The sequence below is a fragment of the Ahaetulla prasina genome, chromosome 8, assembly GCF_028640845.1.
Source record: "Ahaetulla prasina isolate Xishuangbanna chromosome 8, ASM2864084v1, whole genome shotgun sequence".
NCBI classification, from domain to species: Eukaryota; Metazoa; Chordata; class Lepidosauria; order Squamata; family Colubridae; genus Ahaetulla; species Ahaetulla prasina.
In genome coordinates this window covers 12,530,682-12,552,181 of record NC_080546.1, presented here as the reverse complement: position 1 = coordinate 12,552,181, position 21,500 = coordinate 12,530,682, and the positions used below count along the sequence as shown (strand labels likewise).

At 44.9% G+C, this 21,500-nt stretch overlaps 1 protein-coding gene across 1 annotated transcript in view; it reads left to right on the top strand.

The window, feature by feature from the left end:
* Positions 1-21,500, top strand: part of ANTXR2 (ANTXR cell adhesion molecule 2) — a 192,471-nt gene that overhangs the window by 11,486 nt on the left and 159,485 nt on the right. Inside the window, exons 3-7 of the mRNA XM_058192834.1 lie at positions 1,514-1,585; positions 12,797-12,878; positions 16,695-16,796; positions 16,920-16,988; positions 19,284-19,364. Coding sequence (XP_058048817.1) covers positions 1,514-1,585; positions 12,797-12,878; positions 16,695-16,796; positions 16,920-16,988; positions 19,284-19,364 — 406 coding nt within the window. The remainder of the gene's footprint in view (positions 1-1,513; positions 1,586-12,796; positions 12,879-16,694; positions 16,797-16,919; positions 16,989-19,283; positions 19,365-21,500) is intronic.

Here is a 21,500-nt window from a genome sequence, read left to right as displayed (position 1 = left end):
TACTGAGCCCAAAATGGGGTATGGTGGGCCCATTTTCGCTCCCAGGAGGCTTCAGTGAAGCCTCCTATGGCCAAAATGGGTCACAGCGGGGTTTGGTGCATGCCCCCTGTGGCCCGTTTTCACTCCCAGGAGGCTTCAGGAAGGCCTACTAGGCCCAACATGGGGTGCGGGGATGTGCTGCCCCCCTGCAGCACATTTTTGCTCCCAGGAGGTTTCAAAGAGACCTATTAGGCCCAAAACGGGGTCCGGTGCGCCCCCTGGGCCCATTTTTGCTCCCAGGAGGCTTCAGGGAGGCCTACTAGGCCCAAAATGGGGTGCAGGCCGGGCTCATCCGCCCCGCAGCCTGTTTTTCTCCCAGGGGTGGGGTTCAGAAGTACGAATGCTGTCTGTCACACGCTCTGGCCACACCCACCATGGCCAGTCATTAGGGCAGAGAACTAGTTGTTAAATTATTTGAATCCCTTCAATGGGTATATAGGGTCTCCTTCTTGAGCAGGGACTCGGACTAAAAGACCTCCAAAATCCATTCCAACTTTATTATTCTATGTTCTAATATTCCCTCAGCTTTTTAGAATCATGAACAACTTTGTTTTGGACATTGTTGTAACGATTGGAGCATGTCCAGTTTGGTCTTCGAATGGAAAACACTTTCATTCCCAGTTTTTTGTCCCAAATGTGCAGATTATACCCTATCATTTCCTATCAGTAGAGAGCAGTCACAAAAACAATTTTAGCGTTTTGATTGGTCCCATAATTTCTTCCATGGGCCAAAAACGAACAGAGACAACACCATGGTCTAAACTTCTAAAAGGGAAAAATGCATGGCATAGCTCATAGCTTCATTGAGCTACGCAAGCCCCTTTGCCACGACAAGGCAATAATCCATGAAGGGGTAAAAGGGAAAGCAACAGCTTAATTCCCAAGAACTATGGTTTGTTTGATCCAGAATGTGAATTGAGCAAAATCAAGCAGATCCAATATAAGAGAATATCTGTAACTCAGAACTGAATTGTGCAGCCTCTTTGTTCTCTGAACTGTTTACTTACAGATATTTCACTACCCAACTAGGTAACATTATCAGTTGAATATTGAATTGATATATTGACCATCAGTTGTGTTGTAAATGTTGTACCTTGATGAACGTATCTTTTCTTTTATGTACACTGAGAGCATATGCACCAAGACAAATTCCTTGTGTGTCCAATCACACTTGGCCAATAAAATTCTATTCTATTCTATTCTATTCTATTCTATTCTATTCTATTCTATTCTATTCTATTCTATTCTATTCTATTCTAAATGTCTGCAAGCAAATGACCAAGCTCAGAGAGTACCAAATCTAGCAGTATATATTGTGCTTTCAGGACAGGTGAAATATAGAATTGCTGACCAACATGTTATGTGTGTCGGATACTAGATAATGGTCTGTGTGATCAAATTAAAGATTCCTTGAAATGTTCTGGCTTACGTGGCTGAATTTAATGTTTTTCTTTCTCTTTCTCACCTTTAAAAGCCCTCGGATGAGAATATCCTTCATCGTGTTTTCCATGCAAGCAACTGTGATTCTGTCACTAACCGAAGATAGGTAAGTAAATGTCGGCATTGCCCGTTTTTAAATGCTATCAAATCCCATTTTTTTAAAGCAACAGAACTGTGAATATTTTCAGCAATTAGAATTATACAGTTGCAATAATTGGATAAGTACATAGGTGGCCTTCAAAAATTTTAGCAAGGGGTTCTCTGCCCCGTTGCTGGGTGGGTGTGGCCATGGTGGGCGTGGCCTAGTCAGCCTCCTGCACCACGGCGGTGTGTGTGTGTGTGTGTTTGCCTTCCCTGGGCTCTGGAGGCTTTCCTCGAGCCTCCGGGAGGGCGAAAACAGCCGCCCCAGGCTATGGAGGCCCTCTGGAATAGGCCTGAACTTCCAGTAGGCCCATTTTTCCGCCTCCCCGAGCCTCCAAGTGTGCCCTGCACTTACCTTCATCCAAAACAGGCCGCGTGAGGATTCTTGGGTGGGGCGGGTGAGGTAGGGTGGGCAGGGCCAGCCAGGAGTGGGATTTGAGGGTTCTCCGAACTGCACCAGAATCTTAGCTAGAGGTTCTCCCGAGCCCCTGTGAACCCCCAGCAGCCCACCCCTGGATAAGTAGTGTTAGAACAAATTCAGGGCCTCTTGGTGGTTATCTGTTTTCCTGACATATGAATGGTCGTGTTGAATTGCTATTTTGAATATCTCCTTAAGGGCATTTAAAATCAGATACAAGTCTTCTGGCTCAGACTCATATATAGGTAGCCCTGGATTTACGACCACAATTGAGCCCAAAATTTCCCGCTGCTAAGCAAGACAGTGGTCAAGCGATTTCCGCCCCCCCCATTTTACAATCTTTCTTGCAACATTCGTTAAATGAATCACTGCAGTTGTTAAGCTAGTAACACGGTTGTTAAGTGACTCTGGTTCCCCCACTGACTTTGCTTGTCAGAAGGTCGCATAAGGGGATCACATGAACCCAGGACACTGCAACCGTCATAAATACGAACCAGTTTCCAAGCATCCACATTTTGATCACATGAGTAAGGGAATGCTGTGATGGTCGTAAGTGTGAAAAATGGTCGTAAGTCACCTTTTTCAGTGCTGTTGTAACTTTGAACGATCAGTAAAAAAAAGGTTGTTAGTCAAGGACTATTTGCATGTATATGTATCCTCTGGCCCAGAATAATATATATTTCACGCTGCCCATGCTAAAGCTTCCATTATAACTCCCATAGAATTCCAAATGTTCTTACCAAGATTAGCATTCTTATTAAAGTAACACAACTGTAAATTTAACAGTGACAGAGTTGGAAGGGACCCTGGAGGTCATCTAGTCCAACCCCCCTGCTTCATGCAGGAGACCTATACTAGGGATTCGAACCGCCGACCTGCCGACCTTTCTGACTGACAAGCTCAGTGTCTTAGCCACTGAGCCATCTAGCTAGGCTTATCACATACTGTGTGTGTACTTGCATAGAAGCCCATCTGTGGATAAGCTTGACGCTTGAATTTTTAACCGAATGCCATGAAAAACAAACCCACGGACAAACAAACTTGCATTTCCCATGGTTTGTTTGGTTAAAAATTTGAGGGTCTGCTTATCTGTGGGTGGGCTTACCCAGGAAATGTGGGCATCACTGTATATATTCAGTGACAGGTTCATCCACAACCTGATTGGGTGGAGTTTGACACCTGACGTTCTCAGCTGATGTGGTGGAATGTAGTCTGGATTCCCAGGAGGGAGGGTTTATATTTGAGAGGATCAAAGACTTCGATAGTTTGATCAGGAGAAAGAAAGTTAGAGGGCTCCTCATTAGCAATTCTCAGAGAATATCTATGGCGATGTAGATGGTTGCCCTTGATTTGGCAAGATTTCTGTCTGTAGGTGAAGAACAATAAAGAAAACTGCTCAGAAGTAACTCCATGTGTCCTTCTTGATTCTTGGGGCCTGGTATCTTGCCAGGGAGTGTAGAGATAGCCCTGAACTTACATCTACAATTGAGCCCCAAATTTTTGTTGCTAAGCAAGGCACTTGTTAAGTGAGTCATACACCAATTTATAATTAACAATACTTAGAATAGAATAACAGAGTTGGAAGGGACCTTGGAGATAATAGAATGGAATGGAATAGAATAGGAATAATAGGAATAGGACAGATTTGGAAGGGACCTTGGAGGTCTTCTAGTCCAACCCCTTTGCTTAGGCAGGAAACCCTACACCACTTCAGACCAATGGTTATCCAACATTTTCTTAAAAATTTCCAGTGTTGGAGCATTCACAACTTCTGCAGGCAAGTTGTTCCACTGATTAATTGTTCTAACTGTCAGGAAATTTCTCCTTCGTTCTAAGTTGCTTCTTTCCTTGAATAGTTTCCACCCATTGCTTCTTGTCCTGCCTTCAGGTGCTTTGGAGAATAGTTTGACTCCCTCTTCTTTGTGGCAGCCCCTGAGATATTGGAACACTGCTATCATGTCACCCCTTGTCCTTCTTTTCATTATGATTTTTTTTTTGCCATAGCTGTTATGTGAATCACTACGGTTGTTAAGTGAATTATGCATTTAAGTGAATCTGGCTTCCCCCATTGACTTGGCTTGTCAGAAGCTCACTACAAATGTTGCAAATGACAAACCCAGAATCCCTGGATGCAGCAACCATTGTAAATACATGCTGGTTGCCAACCACACAAAGTTTGATCATATGACTGTAGGGATGCTGTAACGGCGTAAGTCTGAGAATTGGTCATAAGTCACTTTTTTCAGTGCATTGTAACTTTGAACGATCATTAAATGAATGATTGTAAATCAAGCATACCGAGCATATTTAGTTTTAATTCAGTGGACGGTAAAGCACTGAGATCTAATTTAATTTTTTCCCTTGACTCCATCCATTACTTTTCAGAGCGCAGATGCCGATGTGTGACTCAAACTTCAAATACAACCTTTGATAAAAAAAAAAATACAACCACAAAATCCAAAATGGCCACCTTTTGAGTCTGCTTTCTCACGTCATTCTAGTGGCTTGCTATAAAAATCGCCAGGGTGGTGCAGTGGTTAGAATGCAGTATAGGCAAACCCTGCCTATGGCCAGGCATTCGATCCTGATTGGCTCAAGGTTGACTCATCCTTCCATCCTTCCGAGATCTGGCAAAATAAGGACCTAGATTGTTGGGGGCAATATTCTGATATTTGTAAACCACTTAGAGAAGTCTGTAAAGGAGTATGAAGTGGTGTATAAGTGCTATTTCTAGAGTTAGCGAAATCTTGGGGAGCATTTTGAGAACTCTGCTATGCCTTCCAGGTCAGGGGTCCCCACCCCCTGGTCCATGGACCGGGGGTGGGTCACGACATGCCAGAAACTGGGTCGCGCAAACAAGCGAAGCCTGTTGGGGCCTGTTGGCCGTCCACCCGCCGAATCAGAGAAGAAGGAGGCGTGGAAGTCAGGGTCAGCATCAAGGCAACCTGTGAGCTCCGAAGGGAAAGAGGGAATGGAGCAGGCAGAGAGAGAGAGAGAGAGAGAGAGAGAGAGAGAGAGAGGTGGAGCCTGGGCCATCCATCAGCCCTCAGATGGAGAGTCAACAGCGCCCAGGTCTGGAGGTGGCTGATAAGGAAGGGGAGGAACAGCTGTGTCCAGTACCTGATGCACAGATACGCAGAAGGCAGAGGAGAGGAGAGCAGTGGAAATCTGTGGGCCAGTCGTTGTGCAAAAGAGCCACCGCTGCTAGCAAAGCCCCACCCCTAACTCTGGGGATAAAAGGCAGGGGGCTGAAATGAATAGGTGTGGCAGACAACTGTTCATCTCCTTGCCGGACAGACTTTTTAGCCTGCGGTGAGAGAAACTTTTTGCCGGGGCTGCTGGTGCTCCTAATAAAGGAATCTTTGAGTTCACTTCAGAGGGCTTGTCGTGTTTGGGGAGCTGGGTCAGAACAAAGCCCCATTTGCGGGGTGCTGACAGTATGCAAAACCACGTCGCTTCCGGTCTGCGGAAAAAAACTCTCTCTGCAGAACCGGTCCTGGTGCCAAAAAGGTTGGTGGGGGGGCACTACTCTAGATGCTGAGTCACGTAGATGCATTCACGGGAGATGCTAATGTATTCATTGGGAGGGAGCCACGTGCTTTCTTCTCCAATCTGACATCAAGAACGAAGGACTTGGCGCCACGAGCATTAAGTAGGGTTTTGGAAGGAAGACAACCAGCGTGATAACTGTGAGGGATAAAAATGTGCCTTTGCTGAAAGACAGAGGTGTGAGATGCTTCTGCATATGTTCCACCGAGATGTTCTATTTGTAACTGTGAAGCAGTCTCCAAGTTGCCATCAACGGATTGTCTTCCTTTGCTTTGGTCTCGAATTCTAAATGGGCGGCACAAACCTTCCAGATTTTGTTCGATTATTTCAAGGTAGCTGGGGCTCTTCAGAAGTTGGGTGTTTGCATTTGCTGTAGCAAACCATCACCTATTCCACTGTGCAAATGTCTTCTTTTGTTGTTTAAATATGTTTCGATGTCTACACAATGACTTCCAGCGATGGAGAAAGGATTCAGAATTGAGCGAAGTTTTTTTTGGGTGGGGGGGACACCAAAGGCTTTGTGTTCAGGAAAGAATCAAGAAAGGGTGGTGAAGAAACACACACGGTGGCATCACAATAGCAACTCTTGTCACGACGTTGCAACACATGGTTTCATCATTTTTATTTTCGCCGTTGCCATTTGGACTGGATGTCTGCAACAGGAAATACCGTGTTTCCCTGAAAATCGGACCCTGTCTTATAGGTTTTTGAGCCCTGAAATAAGCGCTTGGCCTTATTTTCGGGGAGGTCTTATTATTTTGGGGGCACGTGGAGCAAGGCGGGGCTCTTCTTGCCATCTTACCTGATTTCCAGCTCTGCCTCCCTAACCCTAACCAGAGGAAAAGGTGGGGACCGGCTGCGAATGCGTTTATTTTTAGGGAGGGCTTATTTTTTGGTGTGTGCGTGTTATTTTAGTGCATGCCCTCAAAAGCCCGATTGGGCTTATTATCAGGGGATGTCTTATTTTTGGGGAAACAGGGTAATGTATTTCATGATACTTTATTTTACCGTGTTCTGATAAAGCTGTACGTTTCCACCAATTTCAATATTTATCTATTTATTTTATTTATTTATTTATTTTGTCGAATACATATTAAATAATATATATAAGTATAAGCATGAATTGAATACATAAAATGAATACAATTAAAGGGAACATTAGGACAGGGACGGTAGGCACGCTGGTGCTCTTATGCACGCCCCTTACAGACCCCTTAGGAATGGGGTGAGGTCAACAGTAGACAGTCTTAGGTTAAAGTTTTGGGGATTTTGGGATGAGACCACAAAGTCCGGTAGTGCATTCCAGGCATTAACAACTCTGTTACTGAAGTCATATTTTCTGCAATATAATATACATTATAGTTTTCTCTAGACCAGGGGCGTCAAACTCAATTTCATTGACAGCTGCATCAGGGCAGTGGTTGACCTTGGGGTGGGGGCTGACTGGGTGGGTGTGGCCAGATTGACACCACTCCCCAAACTACTGGCATATTTCCTCTTCATACTGGGTAGACAAGGTCAAAGCGACATGGGCCGGATCCAATCACATTGCGGGCCAGATGCGGCCCGGGGGCCTTAAGTTTCACACCCCTGCTCTAGACTATTAGACATGGGCTGAGAATTTAGTGGAAATGCTCCACATTTATTAAAATATACTTTCAAGGCAAAAGAAGAATTCACTTCATAACATGGGGAAAGTTTAACTCTGTGACCAGCTGCTACGTTTTGAACAGTTGAGCTAATTTAGGGCATTGCATATTGAGTTTTGGATAGTCAAGTGATGAATGGACGTGGTGGCTCAGTGGGTAAGACGCTGAGCTTGTCGATCGAAAGGTCGGCAATCCAGCGGTTCGAAACCCTAGTGCCGCGTAACGGGGTGAGCTCCCATTACTTTTCCCAGTTTCTGCCCAGCCTAGCAGTTTGAAAGGATGTAAGAAATGCCGGTAGAAAAATAGGGACCACCTTTGGTGGAAAGGTAACAGAGTTCTGTGTGCCTTTGGTGTTTAGTCATGCCGGCCACATGATCTCGGAGGCGTCTTCGGACAGCGCTGGCTCTTCGGCTTTGAAACGGAGATGAGCACCGCCCCCTAGAGTCGGAAATGACTAACACATATGTACAAGGGGAACCTTTACCTTTACCTAAAGTCACCCAGGCCCAGCTGCCTTTCAGAGTTAAGGCAGGATTTGAACTCATAGCCTCCTGCTTTCTAGCCTTCTGCCCTAAATTTCTTAAGGTATCACACCAAGGTTGAATCAAGCCATCGCTAAGTTCTTTCAAGTATTCTTAAGATGCAATCCATCTGTCATAAGATGCAATCCATCTGTCATGGGAGATTTAAGTTCCTTCAGAATAAAGAGCTATTTTCTATAATATTTTCAGTTTTCTCCTTCCATTTGCAAGTTTTAATCCAGCCCCTTCATCTGGTTTTTCCCAGTTCCCCAATGAAACACATTTTCACTTGCTAGAAGGAAGTAGGAATTGATTGTTTCTTGTTTATATATATACATACATACATACATATATATATATATTTTCTGAGGTTTTCGCGGGTGTTTGTATGTAGGTCTTTGGTTATTCGGGTTTTCTCCCGCGTAAAATTGGAAGTGTCTTGGCGACGTTTCGATGAAGTCTCATTCGTCATCTTCAGGCTTCAGCTTCGTGCTTCTGGGAAGCACGAGGCTGATGAAGATGAGTGAAAAGAACACATTAGGAAGGAAAGTCCCTATGGGCCTATTGCTCCAGAAAATATGGGTGTTGCAAAATTGAGCTTTATTGGTTTCTTTACATCAGCTTCGTTTCCTTATTCTTCTCATATTTACATCCTTATTCTCCCTCTCGTTTCTTTTAATTGTACTTTTCTTTTTTGGCCCATTCTCTCTTGTTTCTTTTTTCTATCCTATCTATCCTTCTAACTATTCATTTTCTTTCATACATTGCCATTTTATATACTTTTATATACATTTTATATACAGCAAAGCTGGCTGGGGAATTCTGGGAGTTGAAGTCTGCCAGGTTTAAAGCGACCAAGGTTGGAGACCCCTGGCCTAGAAGTTCAGTCTAGGAGGAGCAGTCTTGGTGTTAAGAAAGCTGATGAAGATGAGTGAAAAGAACACATTAGGAAGGAAAGTCCCTATGGGCCTATTGCTCCAGAAAATATGGGTGTTGCAAAATTGAGCTTTATTGGTTGGTTTTAAAGTACAATAAGCAACTTTTATTTTCCTTCTACTCCTTCTTCAGTTTCTTCACTCACAGCAGCCCCATTGGTGGTCCTCCATCTCCCTCACCACCACCTCCTCCTCCTCCTCTTCCTCCTCCTCCTCTCCCTGTCCCCCTCCTCCCCCTCCTTCTCGCCCTCTCCTGCTCCTCCCTTCCCTCGCCTCCTGCTCCTCCTTTCCTTGTCCCTCTTCTCCTCCCTTCCCTGTCTGTCTCCTCCTCCTGCTCTTCCGGCTCCTCCTCCTTTCCTTTCCTCCTCCCTTCCCTGTCCCTCTCCTCCTTTCCTCTCCTCCTCCTCCTCCCTTCCCTGTCCCTCTCCTCCTCCTGTTCCTCCTCCTGCCTTCCTTGTCCCTCTCATCTTCTTCCTGTCCCTCTCCTCCTCCTCCCTTCCTGTCCTCTCCTCCTCCTCCTTTCCTCTCCTCCTCCCTTCCCTGTCCTCCTCCTCCTGTTCCTCCACCTCCCTTCCTTGGCCTCTCCTCCTCCTGCTCCTTCTCCTCTCACTTTCCCCATTCTCCTCCTCCTGCTCCTTCCACTTTTCCCTCTCATCTTCTTCCTGTCCCTCTCCTCCTCCTCCCTTCCCTGTCTGTCTCCTCCTCCTGCTCCTTCAGCTCCTCCTCCTTTCCTTTCCTCCTCCCTTCCCTGTCCCTCTCCTCCTTTCCTCTCCTCCTCCTCCTCCCTTCCCTGTCCCTCTCCTCCTCCTGTTCCTCCTCCTGCCTTCTTTGTCCCTCTCCTCCTCTCCCTGTCCCTCTCCTCCTCCTCCCTTCCCTGTGCCTCTCCTCCTCCTCCTTTCCTCTCCTCCTCCTCCTTTCCTCTCCTCCTCCCTTCCCTGTCCCTCTCCTCCTCCTGTTCCTCCGCCTCCCTTCCTTGGCCCTCTCCTCCTCCTGCTCCTCCTCCTCTCACTTTCCCCATTCTCCTTCCTCCTGCTCCTTCCACTTTTCCCTCTCATCTTCTTCCTGTCCCTCTCCTCCTCCCTTCCCGGTCTGTCTCCTCCTCCTGCTCCTTCAGCTCCTCCTCCTGCTCCTCCTCCTTTCCTCTCCTCCTCCCTTCCCTTCCCTGTCCTCCTCCTCCCTTCCCTGTCCTCCTCCTCCTGTTCCTCCTCCTGCCTTCCTTGTCCCTCTCCTCCTCTCCTGTCCCTCTCCTCCTCCTCCCTTCCCTGTGCCTCTCCTCCTCCTCCTTTCCTCTCCTCCTCCCTTCCCTATCCCTCTCCTCCTCCTGTTCCTCCACCTCCCTTCCTTGGCCCTCTCCGCCTCCTGCTCCTTCTCCTCTCACTTTCCCCATTCTCCTCCTCCTGCTCCTTCCACTTTTCCCTCTCATCTTCTTCCTGTCCCTCTCCTCCTCCTCCCTTCCCTGTCTGTCTCCTCCTCCTGCTCCTTCAGCTCCTCCTCCTTTCCTTTCCTCCTCCCTTCCCTGTCCCTCTCCTCCTTTCCTCTCCTCCTCCTCCTCCCTTCCCTGTCCCTCTCCTCCTCCTGTTCCTCCTCCTGCCTTCTTTGTCCCTCTCCTCCTCTCCCTGTCCCTCTCCTCCTCCTCCCTTCCCTGTGCCTCTCCTCCTCCTCCTTTCCTCTCCTCCTCCTCCTTTCCTCCTCCTCCCTTCCCTGTCCCTCTCCTCCTCCTGTTCCTCCGCCTCCCTTCCTTGGCCTCTCCTCCTCCTGCTCCTTCTCCTCTCACTTTCCCCATTCTCCTTCCTCCTGTTCCTTCCACTTTTCCCTTTCATCTTCTTCCTGTCCTCCTCCTCCCTTCCCTTCCTGTCCTCCTCCTCCTGCTCCTTCAGCTCCTCCTCCTGCTCCTCCTCCTTTCCTCTCCTCCTCCTTCCCTTCCCTGTCCTCCTCCTCCTCCTTCCCTGTCCTCTCCTCCTCCTGTTCCTCCTCCTGCCTTCCTTGTCCCTCTCTCCTCCTCTCCTGTCCCTCTCTCCTCCTCCCTTCCCTGTCTGTCCTCCTCCTCCTCCTTTCCTCTCCTCCTCCCTTCCCTGTTCCTCTCCTCCTCCTGTTCCTCCGCCTCCCTTCCTTGGCCTCTCCTCCTCCTGCTCCTTCTCCTCTCACTTTCCCCATTCTCCTTCCTCCTCCTCCTCTTTTCTTCCTTCTCTCTCCTCCTCTCTCCTGTCCCTCTCCTCCTTCTCCCTTCCCGGTCTGTCTCCTCCTCCTGCTCCTTCAGCTCCTCCTCCTGCTCCTTCCTCCTGTTCCTCCTCCTCCTCCTCCCTTCCCTGTCCTCCTCCTCCTGTTCCTCCTCCTGCCTTCCTTGTCCCTCTCCTCCTCTCCTGTCCCTCTCCTCCTCCTCCCTTCCCTGTCTGTCTCCTCCTCCTCCTTTCCTCTCCTCCTCCTCCTTCCTCTCCTCCTCCCTTCCTGTCCTCTCCTCCTCCTGTTCCTCCGCCTCCCTTCCTTGGCCCTCTCCTCCTCCTGCTCCTCCTCCTCTCACTTTCCCCATTCTCCTTCCTCCTGCTCCTTCCACTTTTCCCTCTCATCTTCTTCCTGTCCCTCTCCTCCTCCTCCCTTCCCTGTCTGTCTCCTCCTCCTGCTCCTTCAGCTCCTCCTCCTGCTCCTCCTCCTTTCCTCTCCTCCTCCCTTCCCTTCCCTTCCCTGTCCTCCTTCTCCTTTCCCTGTCCCACTTCTCTTGGTCCTCTTGCTCTTCCTCCTGCTCCTTCTCTTCCTCCTGCTCCTCCTCTTTTTGTCCTCTCCTCTTGCTCCTCCTCCGCCTCTCCCTCTCCCTGTCCCCCCTCTTCCCCCTCCTCCTCTTTTCTTCCTTGTCTCTCTCCTCCTCCTGCTCCTCCTTCTTTCCCTCTGCTCCTGCTCCTCCTCCTGTTCCAGAGTATTACAACCCAGATGGTAATCTCTCTTTTTTTTTTTTTAACTGTGGAATCCACTGTGTTTTCTTTTTGTACTCATTGGGCTCCACAGCTGAAATAGGGGCTGCAGTTGTCAAAAAGTGCGGGGAGGTCTCGGTTCCTATGCTGGATAAATAAAACTGAACTGATTGTACGAGAGCTATTTTTTGCATTGCAAAATCTGGTTTGGGGGAAAAAAGAAAACAGAAAAAAAAAAGAAAAGAAAAGAAAGCAAACCCTGGAACTTGATTTGTCATTTGTTTCTTGGCAGCAGAACTGCCAGAGCCTGTGGACAGTCTGCCAGACATCCCCTGGCAACCAGAGAGCGTCTGCTTGGTAATCTGCATTCGTACATAATCAGTTTCAGGTTGTTTTCAATAGACGCCGAGTGTAAAATATTTTGGATTAAACAGATTGAACTGACTTTATGTAACTTGTTCAGCTGCCATCTATAGCGCACAGCATGTCTTCGGTGGCAACCAGAACTGGTAGTACAGATTTAAATGGCTTGTTGAAGGGAGTTTCCCCCTCCCCTCTAGTCTACTTTTTCAATTGTGGGTGAGAGGGATGAAACGGAGAGTGATTCAGAAATGTGAAGTCCGCAGGTTTCTCTGTGCCTTATTTATTTGTTAAATTCCTACGCCGCTTACAATGAGGTAAAAATGACAATATAAACCATTGAAACAATAAACAGAGTTAAAATTAACATAGATCGCTAAGGAAGGAAGAAGTAGGAGAAGAGCAGGCAGAGCTGGGGGTGGGTGGAGTGAAGCATGTTATCAGCTTAGAGTCGTTGCGTTTCCAAAAAGGCTCCAAGTCCAATCCTTCTAGAATTCTGTTGACCCTTATCTGATGCCAATTTAGGATTGAACTTCAAATGACTAGATGATCCTTGTGTATAGTCTTGAGCAATGAATCCTCTGAACTAGAATTTAACACGGCCTGATTATTCGCACCTGATACTTTATAGGCCAAATTCACCGTGGGCAATGTATCTGTTTGGTGTAGCCATAGAAAGCAAGACATTTTAAGATTCTGGGGTGAATACTTTTGACCAGGGGAAAACTGTATTTACAAATCTTTTGTCTCCAAAGATCTGCCAAGCTACTAGGAACTGAGTTAACTCCAGTAATTTTGGTGTCTTTAATAAACCTTTTCATGATTTTCCCCTTGTTTTTAGGCAAAAAATTCAGAAAGGCATTGAAGATTTACAGAACGTTAAGCCAGGAGGTGAAACATATATGCACGAAGGATTACAAAAAGTAAGTTCTTTGTATTTTCTTTAATTGGAGATGTAGTGTAGTTCATGGCTTTGAAAATTTTGAGAACTTTCAACCTTAGGAATCATTTTTTGCATTTTTAAAAAAATGATAGTATTTCTAACATGCTTCATTCCTGAAGAATTCTGGGCAGTATACAGGATAATGATGATGATGTTTTTGCTCTGAAAAGCTCTTTGACAAATAATACACACATGGATAAACACACAAAGAACTGTGACTCATAAAGCGGAAAAACAGAGTTGAGTGGGACCTTGAAGGTCCTCTAGTCCAACCCACTGCTCAGGCAGGAAACCCTATACTATTTCAGAAAAATGGCTGCCCAGTATCTTCTTAAAAACCTCCAGTATTGGAGAATTCACAACTTCTAGAGGCAAGTCATATCACAGATTAATTGTTCTCACTGTCAGGAAATTTCTCCTTAGTTCTAGGTTGCTTTTCTCCTTGACTGGCTTCCATCTGTTGCTTCTTGTCCTGCCTTCAGGTGCTTTGGAGAATAGATTGACCCTCTCTTCTTTGTGACAGCCCTTCAAATATTAGAACACTGCTGTCATGTCACCCCTAGTCCTTCTTTTCATTAAATTAGGCATACCCAATTCCTGCAACCGTTCTTCGTATGTTTCAGCCTCCAGCCCCCTCATCGTCTTTGTTGCTCTTCTCTTCACTTTTTCTAAAGTCTGCACATCTTTTTTTTATATCATGGTTGTTGTATTCGCAAAACAACAGCAAGAAGTGAGGCAACGCAGGAGAACCATTAACAGTTCTTTTATTAACTACAAACAATTAACTGAGGTGAGCAAGCAAGCAAGCTCTAAACTGACAGCCCTTTTATATTGGAGCTGTAAACAGCTCAGCCAATAGCAGCTCCTTAATTCTCCCGCCGGCTATAGCATCGGCGGTTAACCAATCAACTGCTGGTTACTGGTCATGTGTTCTCCAGCCGAACACAACAATGGTGACCAAAACCGGGTCTAAGAACTAAGCAGATTGTTTCAGGATCTAGAAATGGAAGATGAAATTATGATGTAATACCTTTGGGAGGAGACCTCTTCCCCCAGGGCACCTAAAACTAAGAGGAAACTAAAATGATCACTCTGTGAATTGAAGGAAGAGTTCATGGCTAACTGAAGTAAAAGCAAATGTTTTCTCTAAACGGAATGTGGTGTTAGCAATGGGAGGGAAAACCACTTCATTAAAAGGATTCAATCCAATATCCTAATGGGCTGTAAAAATAACCTTGAGGAATAGAAGGAAGACCCACAACCAAGACAAGGGTTAGATAAAAGAAATTTGACTCCCAATTTGAGAACCGTCCCTGGTTCTCACAAAGATACCGTTAAGGAGGCGGGGAAGCACATTCTGTTATTATAATCCTATAATAAAAGTAATACAAGCAGTCCTTGACTTACAGACATTTATTGATGACAGTTTAGAGTTAAAACGGCACTGGGTGGTAGCTAATCAAGGAGAGAAGCAACCTAGAACTAAGAAGAAATTTCCTGACTGTGAGAACGATAAATCAGTGGAACGACTTGCCTCCAGAAGTTGTGGGTGCTCCAACACGGGAGGTTTTTAAGAAGAAATTGGACAAGAGATTGGATTGGATTGTCTGAAATGGCATAGGGTTTCCTGCTTGAGCAGGGGGTTGGACTAGAACAGGGGTCTTCAACCTTGGCAACTTTAAGCCAGGCGGACTTTGCTGCCAGGTTTGCTGGCTGGGGGATTCTGGAAGTTGAAGTCCGCCAGGCTTAAAGTTGCAAGGTTGGAGACCCCTGGACTAGAAGACTTCCAAGGTCCCTTCCAACTCTGCTGTTCCGTTTTGTTTTGTTCCATCCCGTCCCGTCCCGTCCCGTCCCGTCCCGTCCCGTCCTGTCCCGTCCCATTCTACTGATTTATGACCATTTTCCAGACTTACAACTTTTGTAGCATCCCTGCTATCACAGGATCCAAATCTGGACACTTGGCAACTGGCGTGTATTTATGATAGTTGCAGGGTCCCGGGAGTCTGCAACTTTCTGACAAGCAAAGTCAGTGTTGCCAAGCGGGACAGTTGCTAAGTTAGTTTTTCCTTATTTTACAGCCTTTCTTGCCACATTTGTAAAGTGAATCACTGCAGTTGTTAAGTTAGTAACACAGTTGTTAAGTGAATCTGGCTTCCCCGTTTGACTTTGCTTGTCTGAGAGCCACAAAGGATGATCATGGGACCCTGGGACACTGCAACCATCATAGTTATGTATAAATACTTTTATTTCTACCTGGAAACCGATTCTGGACTTTGTGCTCGAGGTGGAAAAAAAATGAAACTTTGATTTTAGGTTTACTGATTAGATATATTTGTTGTTATAGAAATGGCTACTTTAAACTATTATGTAAAAGTAAAAAGTTGAGGTTTGATGTTAATGTCTTATTCTACTGCACCAAAGGAAGTTCAAAGTCAATGCCTTTTCTTTCTTTTTTCCTTTTCCCCCCTCATTTTTCCTTTCCCTTTCTCTTCCCTATTTTTCCTACTATTCGCTTTTGTATTTTTTTGTATATGACAACATAAACTAATAGAATAGATTTTTTTTATTTTATTAGCCAAGTGTGATTGGACACACAACGAATTTGTCTTGGTGCATATGCTCTCAGTGTACATAAAAGAAAAGATACCTTCATCAAGGTACAACACTTACAACACTTAATGATAGTCATAGGGTACAAATAAGCAATCAGGAAACAATCAATATCAATATAAATCATAAGGATACAAGCAACAAAGTTAGAGTGCAGAGAAGAGCAACAAAGTTGATTAGGGGACTGGAGGCTAAAACATATGAAGAATGGTTGCAGGAACTCGGTATGTCTAGTTTAATAAAAAGAAGGACTAGGGGAGACATGATAGCAGTGTTCCAATATCTCAGGGGCTGCCACAAAGAAGAGGGAGTCGGGCTGTTCTCCAAAGCACCTGAGGGTAGAACAAGAAGCAATGGGTGGAAACTAATCAAGGAAAGAAGCAACTTAGAACTAAGGAGAAATTTCCTGATAGTTAGAACAATTAATAAGTGGAATGACTTGCCTGCAGAAGTTGTGAATGCTTTAACACTGGAATTTTTAAAGAAAATGTTGGATAACCATCTGACTGAGATGATGTAGGGTTTCCTGCCTGGGCAGGGGGTTGGACTAGAAGACCTCCAAGGCCCCTTCCAACTCTGTTGTTATATTATATTATATTATATTACAGTCATACAGTCATAAAAGGAAGGAGATGGGTGATGGGACTGATGAGAAGATTAATATAGTGCAGATTTAATAATTAGTTTGACAGTGTTGAGGGAGTTATTTGTTTAGCAGAGTGATGGCATTCAGGAAAAAACTGTTCTTGTGTCTAGTTGTTTTGGTGTGCAGTGCTCTGTAGCATCGTTTTGAGGGTAGGAATTGAAAAAGTTTATGTCCAGGATGTGAGAAAAAAAATTATTATATTTTTTAACAATTTAATAAACTTGTTTAAAAAAACCCCATCATAATTATGAGTCATTTGCCAAGCATCGTGAACTTTGATGAGGTTGCCACAATGGTTGTAAGTGTGAAAAATATCGCGAGTCACTTTTTTCAATGCCGTTGTAACTTTTAACAATTACTAAACAAACCATTGTAAGTTAAGAACTACCTGCATATCCTTCACATTGACATTACACGTAAAAATATGGGTGCAGCTTGATGAACTCTTAACTCCTTATGATTCACAATTTCTGTCCTCCCATTTCTTGCTCTCCACTTCCAAATGCAATTGTAAGAGCACGCATTTGTTTGTTTTTCCAGGCAAATGATCAGATTGCAAAAGCAAAAGGGTCCAGTAGTGTAATCATTGCCTTGACAGATGGAAAGCTGGAAGGCTTGATCCCACTGTATGCGGAAAAAGAGGTGAGGGTTGAAGTGCAACAGCACTTCTTGTTGAGTTCAACATTTGCACATGCATGTTATTTTTGGGGCAAATGTAGAAATAACTGTTTTTTTCCCCCTCCTCCTCCGTTCTCTCTGCTACAGGCAGAAAATGCCAGGTCCATGGGAGCTAGAGTTTACTGCGTTGGAGTCCTCAATTTTAATCAAGACCAGGTAGGGCCCTCCGTCTTAAAAATGTGAGAGTCTGCATATTGCTTGACATAGTGTAAGCCGCCCTGAGTCTTCGGAGAAGGGCGGGATATAAATGCAAAAATAAAATAAAATAAAATAAAAAAATATCAAAATGAAAAAGAAAAATCTGGCAAAGGAGCTTTCTTATTTGAGAAATTTCCTTGGACGAGGAGACCCAAACTCATTGGCAGCCTCACATTGCAACGAACAAGGACATGCATTCAATTTCACAACTACTATGATTGTTGGTCGAGCAGGGACAAAAATAGCCAAAGAAATGATTGAAGCTTGGGAAACGGGCCCCTTGACAGTCAATAGTCGTGCTGATTTATCACCAGCCTATCAGATACTTAGGAGCAGAGGGTGCAGGGCAGGGGTGGGATTCAGTCAGTTCGGACTCGTTTGGGCGAACCGGATGTACATTTTAATCTGGTTCGATGAACTGGTAGTTGCAAGGACTGGCTGACCTCGCCCACCCTACGCCACCCTTTCCAGGACTCTCCACTTGGCCCATTTTGGATGCCAGGTAAGTGCAGGGCCTGTGCGGAGGCTCTGGGAGGGTAAAAAACGGGCCTACCGGAAGTCCGGAGGGCCTCCGGAGCCCGGGGGAGGCCATTTTCGGCCTCTCAGAGCCTAGAAGAAAGCCTCTGGAGCCTGGGGAGTGTAAAAAACACCCCCCCCGTGGTGCAGGAAGCTGACTAGGCCACGCCCCATGGCCACGGCCACCCAGCAACCAGGCAGAGAACTGACTGCTAAAATTTTTCAATCCCACCCCTGACGCAGGGGCATAAGGAAGCAATACTCAACAACGTGCTGTATTTTTCAAATTATGAGATACATTTTTTTATCTCCCAAAAGGGGGTGAAAATGTCTGTGCGTCTTATAAACCGAATATTGCTAAAGCCCCGCCCACCCACTGGCTGTTTTTTGGTCTCTGTACAATCCATTTTTGGGGCTTTTTTCTGCCTTTTTCAGACCTTTTCAGGCCAGTTTTCAGAGTGTTTTTCAGCTGATTTTTGAGTTTTTCCCCCGGCCTGTTTTCTAGGCTTTTTTCAGCCTGTTTTCAAGACTACTTTTGGCTCATTTTTGGGGATTTTTTTGCCCATTTTTGAGGCTTTTTGGGCTTATTTTTGAGGCTTTTTTTGGCCCATTTTTTCAGAAAAAATGGGCTGAAAAAAGCCTCGAAAATGGGCTAAAAAAAGGCTGGAAAAGGGCCCAAAAAAGGGCTCGAAAAGGGGCCGAAAATGGGTGCGTGGAGACCAAAACCTTTTTCTTGTTGTTTTCCTTTTCTAAATTTAGGTGTGTCTTATAGTCCGAAAAATACAGTAGTAGGCAGTCATTAACATCCTAATTAACAAAAGCTAAAAGCTATACACAACCACGAACTATACAAATACAATGCATAAAATAGCCCACTGTGCCTGGGAAGGAGTGGTGCGGTGGCCTAGAGGTGGAGCTGTGAGTTTGATCCCAGGTAGTGGCAGATATTCCTCTCTCTGGGCACACTGTGAATATATCTGCTGAACAAAACTCTGCATTGGCGACAGGAAGGGCATCCGGCCATTAAAAGACTTTGCCAGCTCCATTCAGTTGCCCAGACTCCACCCCCGCCAGGGATTATGGGGTCGTTAAATGAAGACGATGACTTAAAATGGGTGAAAAATCCTACTGTTTTATGAACTGCTGCCAAATTTCAGAGGTATAACTTATTGGGGGGTTTCCCGGATATTCACTCAGCTCCACTCACAAAGCTAAGAGGCACGTAGCTTGTGACCTGCAACTATTCCATCCCTCTGTTATGCCTTCAGTGTGTAACATATAGTTTGCCCCTTAACCTGAAGCTCCTGTTTCTGCTAAATTGGATCGTTTACCCTTGGTTTGAGATTGTTTTGTTTGGCTGGCTGCTCTCTCTGATGCTTTTGGATAATGGACTTGGAAAGAAACAAGGTTAACATAATGGTTAGTTTGGTTTCAAAGAAAGGAGCCCAGCGGATTCAGTGAAAACCATTCTGTAAATGAAACTGCCCCTTGTTTGTCTTTGGTGACCTTTCATAGCTGGGAATCTTCCTTGGGTTTCGTTGTGTTTTGATTGTTTTGCTGCGGGAATAAGAAAAATTACGACTAGTAAACAGGATTTTGTCTATACCTGTGGTTCTCCTGAAGCCATGCATTTCCTTGCCTTAAATCTTGGCTAAATCTTGTGCGTGCACGTCTTGTTTATTTGCGTCTAAAGGCTGGTAGCACAAATCTCTCTTGTGTTTGTGCTCACTTCCCTAGCTCGAAAGCATTGCTGATTCAAAGGATCAAGTCTTCCCAGTAAGAGAAGGTTTTCAAGCCCTCCGAGGGATAATTAATTCGGTGAGTATTTGTTTAATTTGCAGAGGTTGTTTCTTTTATTTCTGAAAGACACCTTTTGCAGCTATTTCATTTTTTACCTTAAGGATGGGTTCCCTGGGCTTTCTTAGCTTCAGAGCTTTCTTGTGGAATTGACTTAGAACCTGAAAACAGTGACTTATGGTAGTTTTTTTCACCCAACCATGGCAGCATGCTCAAGGTCCCATGATCAAAATTCAGATGTTCGTCAGCTGGCTCATATTTATAACGGTTTTAGTGTCCCAGGGTGATGTGAAACCTTTTGCAACCTTCCGACAGGCAAGGTTGTTAGGAGAAGCCAAATTCGCTTAACAACCATGTGACTAACTTAACAACCGCAGTGATTCACTGAACAGCCGTCTGACGAAGAATCGTAAAAAAGGGAAAAACTCACTTGACCGCTGTCTCGCTTAACAGCAGAAATTTTGGGCTCAGTTGTGTTCGTAAGTTGAGTGTCAGTTTTGGAAGGCAATTTTCTTTTTTGCTTCTTAACTGCCACATATTTTAGCTGGGGAAGTTGGGAGGGGGTTGTTGTTGGAGCGGTAGAAAGTTAGTCATAACAATGTTCCGTATTCAAGGACATCCTGCGTCTGATAGAGACTGCCTGAAGATTGCATCCAATTGAATGTGAAGAGTTGATTGGACAATGTGATGAACTTGTGGGTGTGGGGCAGGGCTGTGAACTGTCAACTGGGTGTGAAAACGTGGAAGCTTTCAGTTTCGGGTTTTCCCAGCTGTGCCAACATGACATCTCTAATAAATTGGAACTTTGAGGAACCTCCAAGCCTCAGAGCTTTATTTCCTTCCTTGGAACCCTGACATCGAGGACTACCTGTATACATTCCTGAACAGGAATCGGTTTGTAAAAAAAGACGGTGGAAAAGTTGGATAACCCAAGTATTTCTGTTGTCCAAGTTATGGGGCAGGGGGCAAGATTTCTCAGTATGGATCTTCATGCAAGTTGCATAAAATATTGCTGCTTCTTTCTTGCCTTCTTGGATCCCATGTGATGGATCTTGTCAAGTGCAAAAGGATCAGGATCTTACGTTAAGTTTTAGTTCCAAAGTTATTGTTGAAATTTGTACACAAGAATCTAGTCAATCAAAAAGTACATAGAATAGAATAGAATAGAATAGAATAGAATAACAGAGTTGTAGGGGACCTTGGAGGTCTTCTAGTCCAGCCCCCTGCTTAGGCATCACTTAGCCACCTACACCACTTCAGACAAATGGTTATCTAACATCTTCTTAAAAATTTGCAGTGTTGGAGCATTCCCAACTTCTGGAGGCAAGTTGTTTCACTGATGAATTGCTCTAACTGTCAGGAAATTTCTCCTTAGTTCTAGGTTGCTTCTCTCCTTGAATAGTTTCCACCCATTGCTTCTTGTCCTGCCTTCAGGTGCTTTGGAGAATAGTTTGACTCCCTCTTCTTTGTGGCAGCCCCTGAGATATTGGGAGACTGCTATCATGTCTCCCCTAGTCCTTCTTTTCATTAAACTAGACATACCCAGTTCCTGCAACCGTTCTTCATATGTTTTAGCCTCCAGTCCCCTAAAGTTCAGGGGAATTGTTCAGTATTGAATTGGTGCCAGATAACGGGTTGGATTTCAATTGTTTGTGGCAATGTAATGATTCTAAACTTACGATGCACTTAACTCTGCCCCCTAGCTCTGTTTGTTCTTCTCCTATAGATCTCCATTTACAGGAAGGGTGCTGAGATAGATTCCTATTTTTGAGCGAGTTAGTATGAGAAGATATATGATCCTGTGCATGGTATTTCTCTTGGAGAGCTTCACATGTTGCTATTTTAGGGAATTTATTCTGGAATGTAAATATACTGGCAGGGTTTGATTCCTAAAAAGGACCGCCTTGCTTAATGGTTTCTGTATAGATAAATTGCGACTTTGAATTGTACTTCGACTGGGAAGAACGGTATTGATTGAGTTCCTTTCCTTAAAGAAAACTGTGGCGTGAAAGCTTTGTGGAACCGTTTAACTCCGCATATTTATTTCTGTATTAAAATAAATACACAACTCCCCATTAAAGAAAGATATACGCTGCAGCAAATGTACATGCATTAAATTTGAATGAGGATTTTTGGGAAATATTTGCTAATGAATTT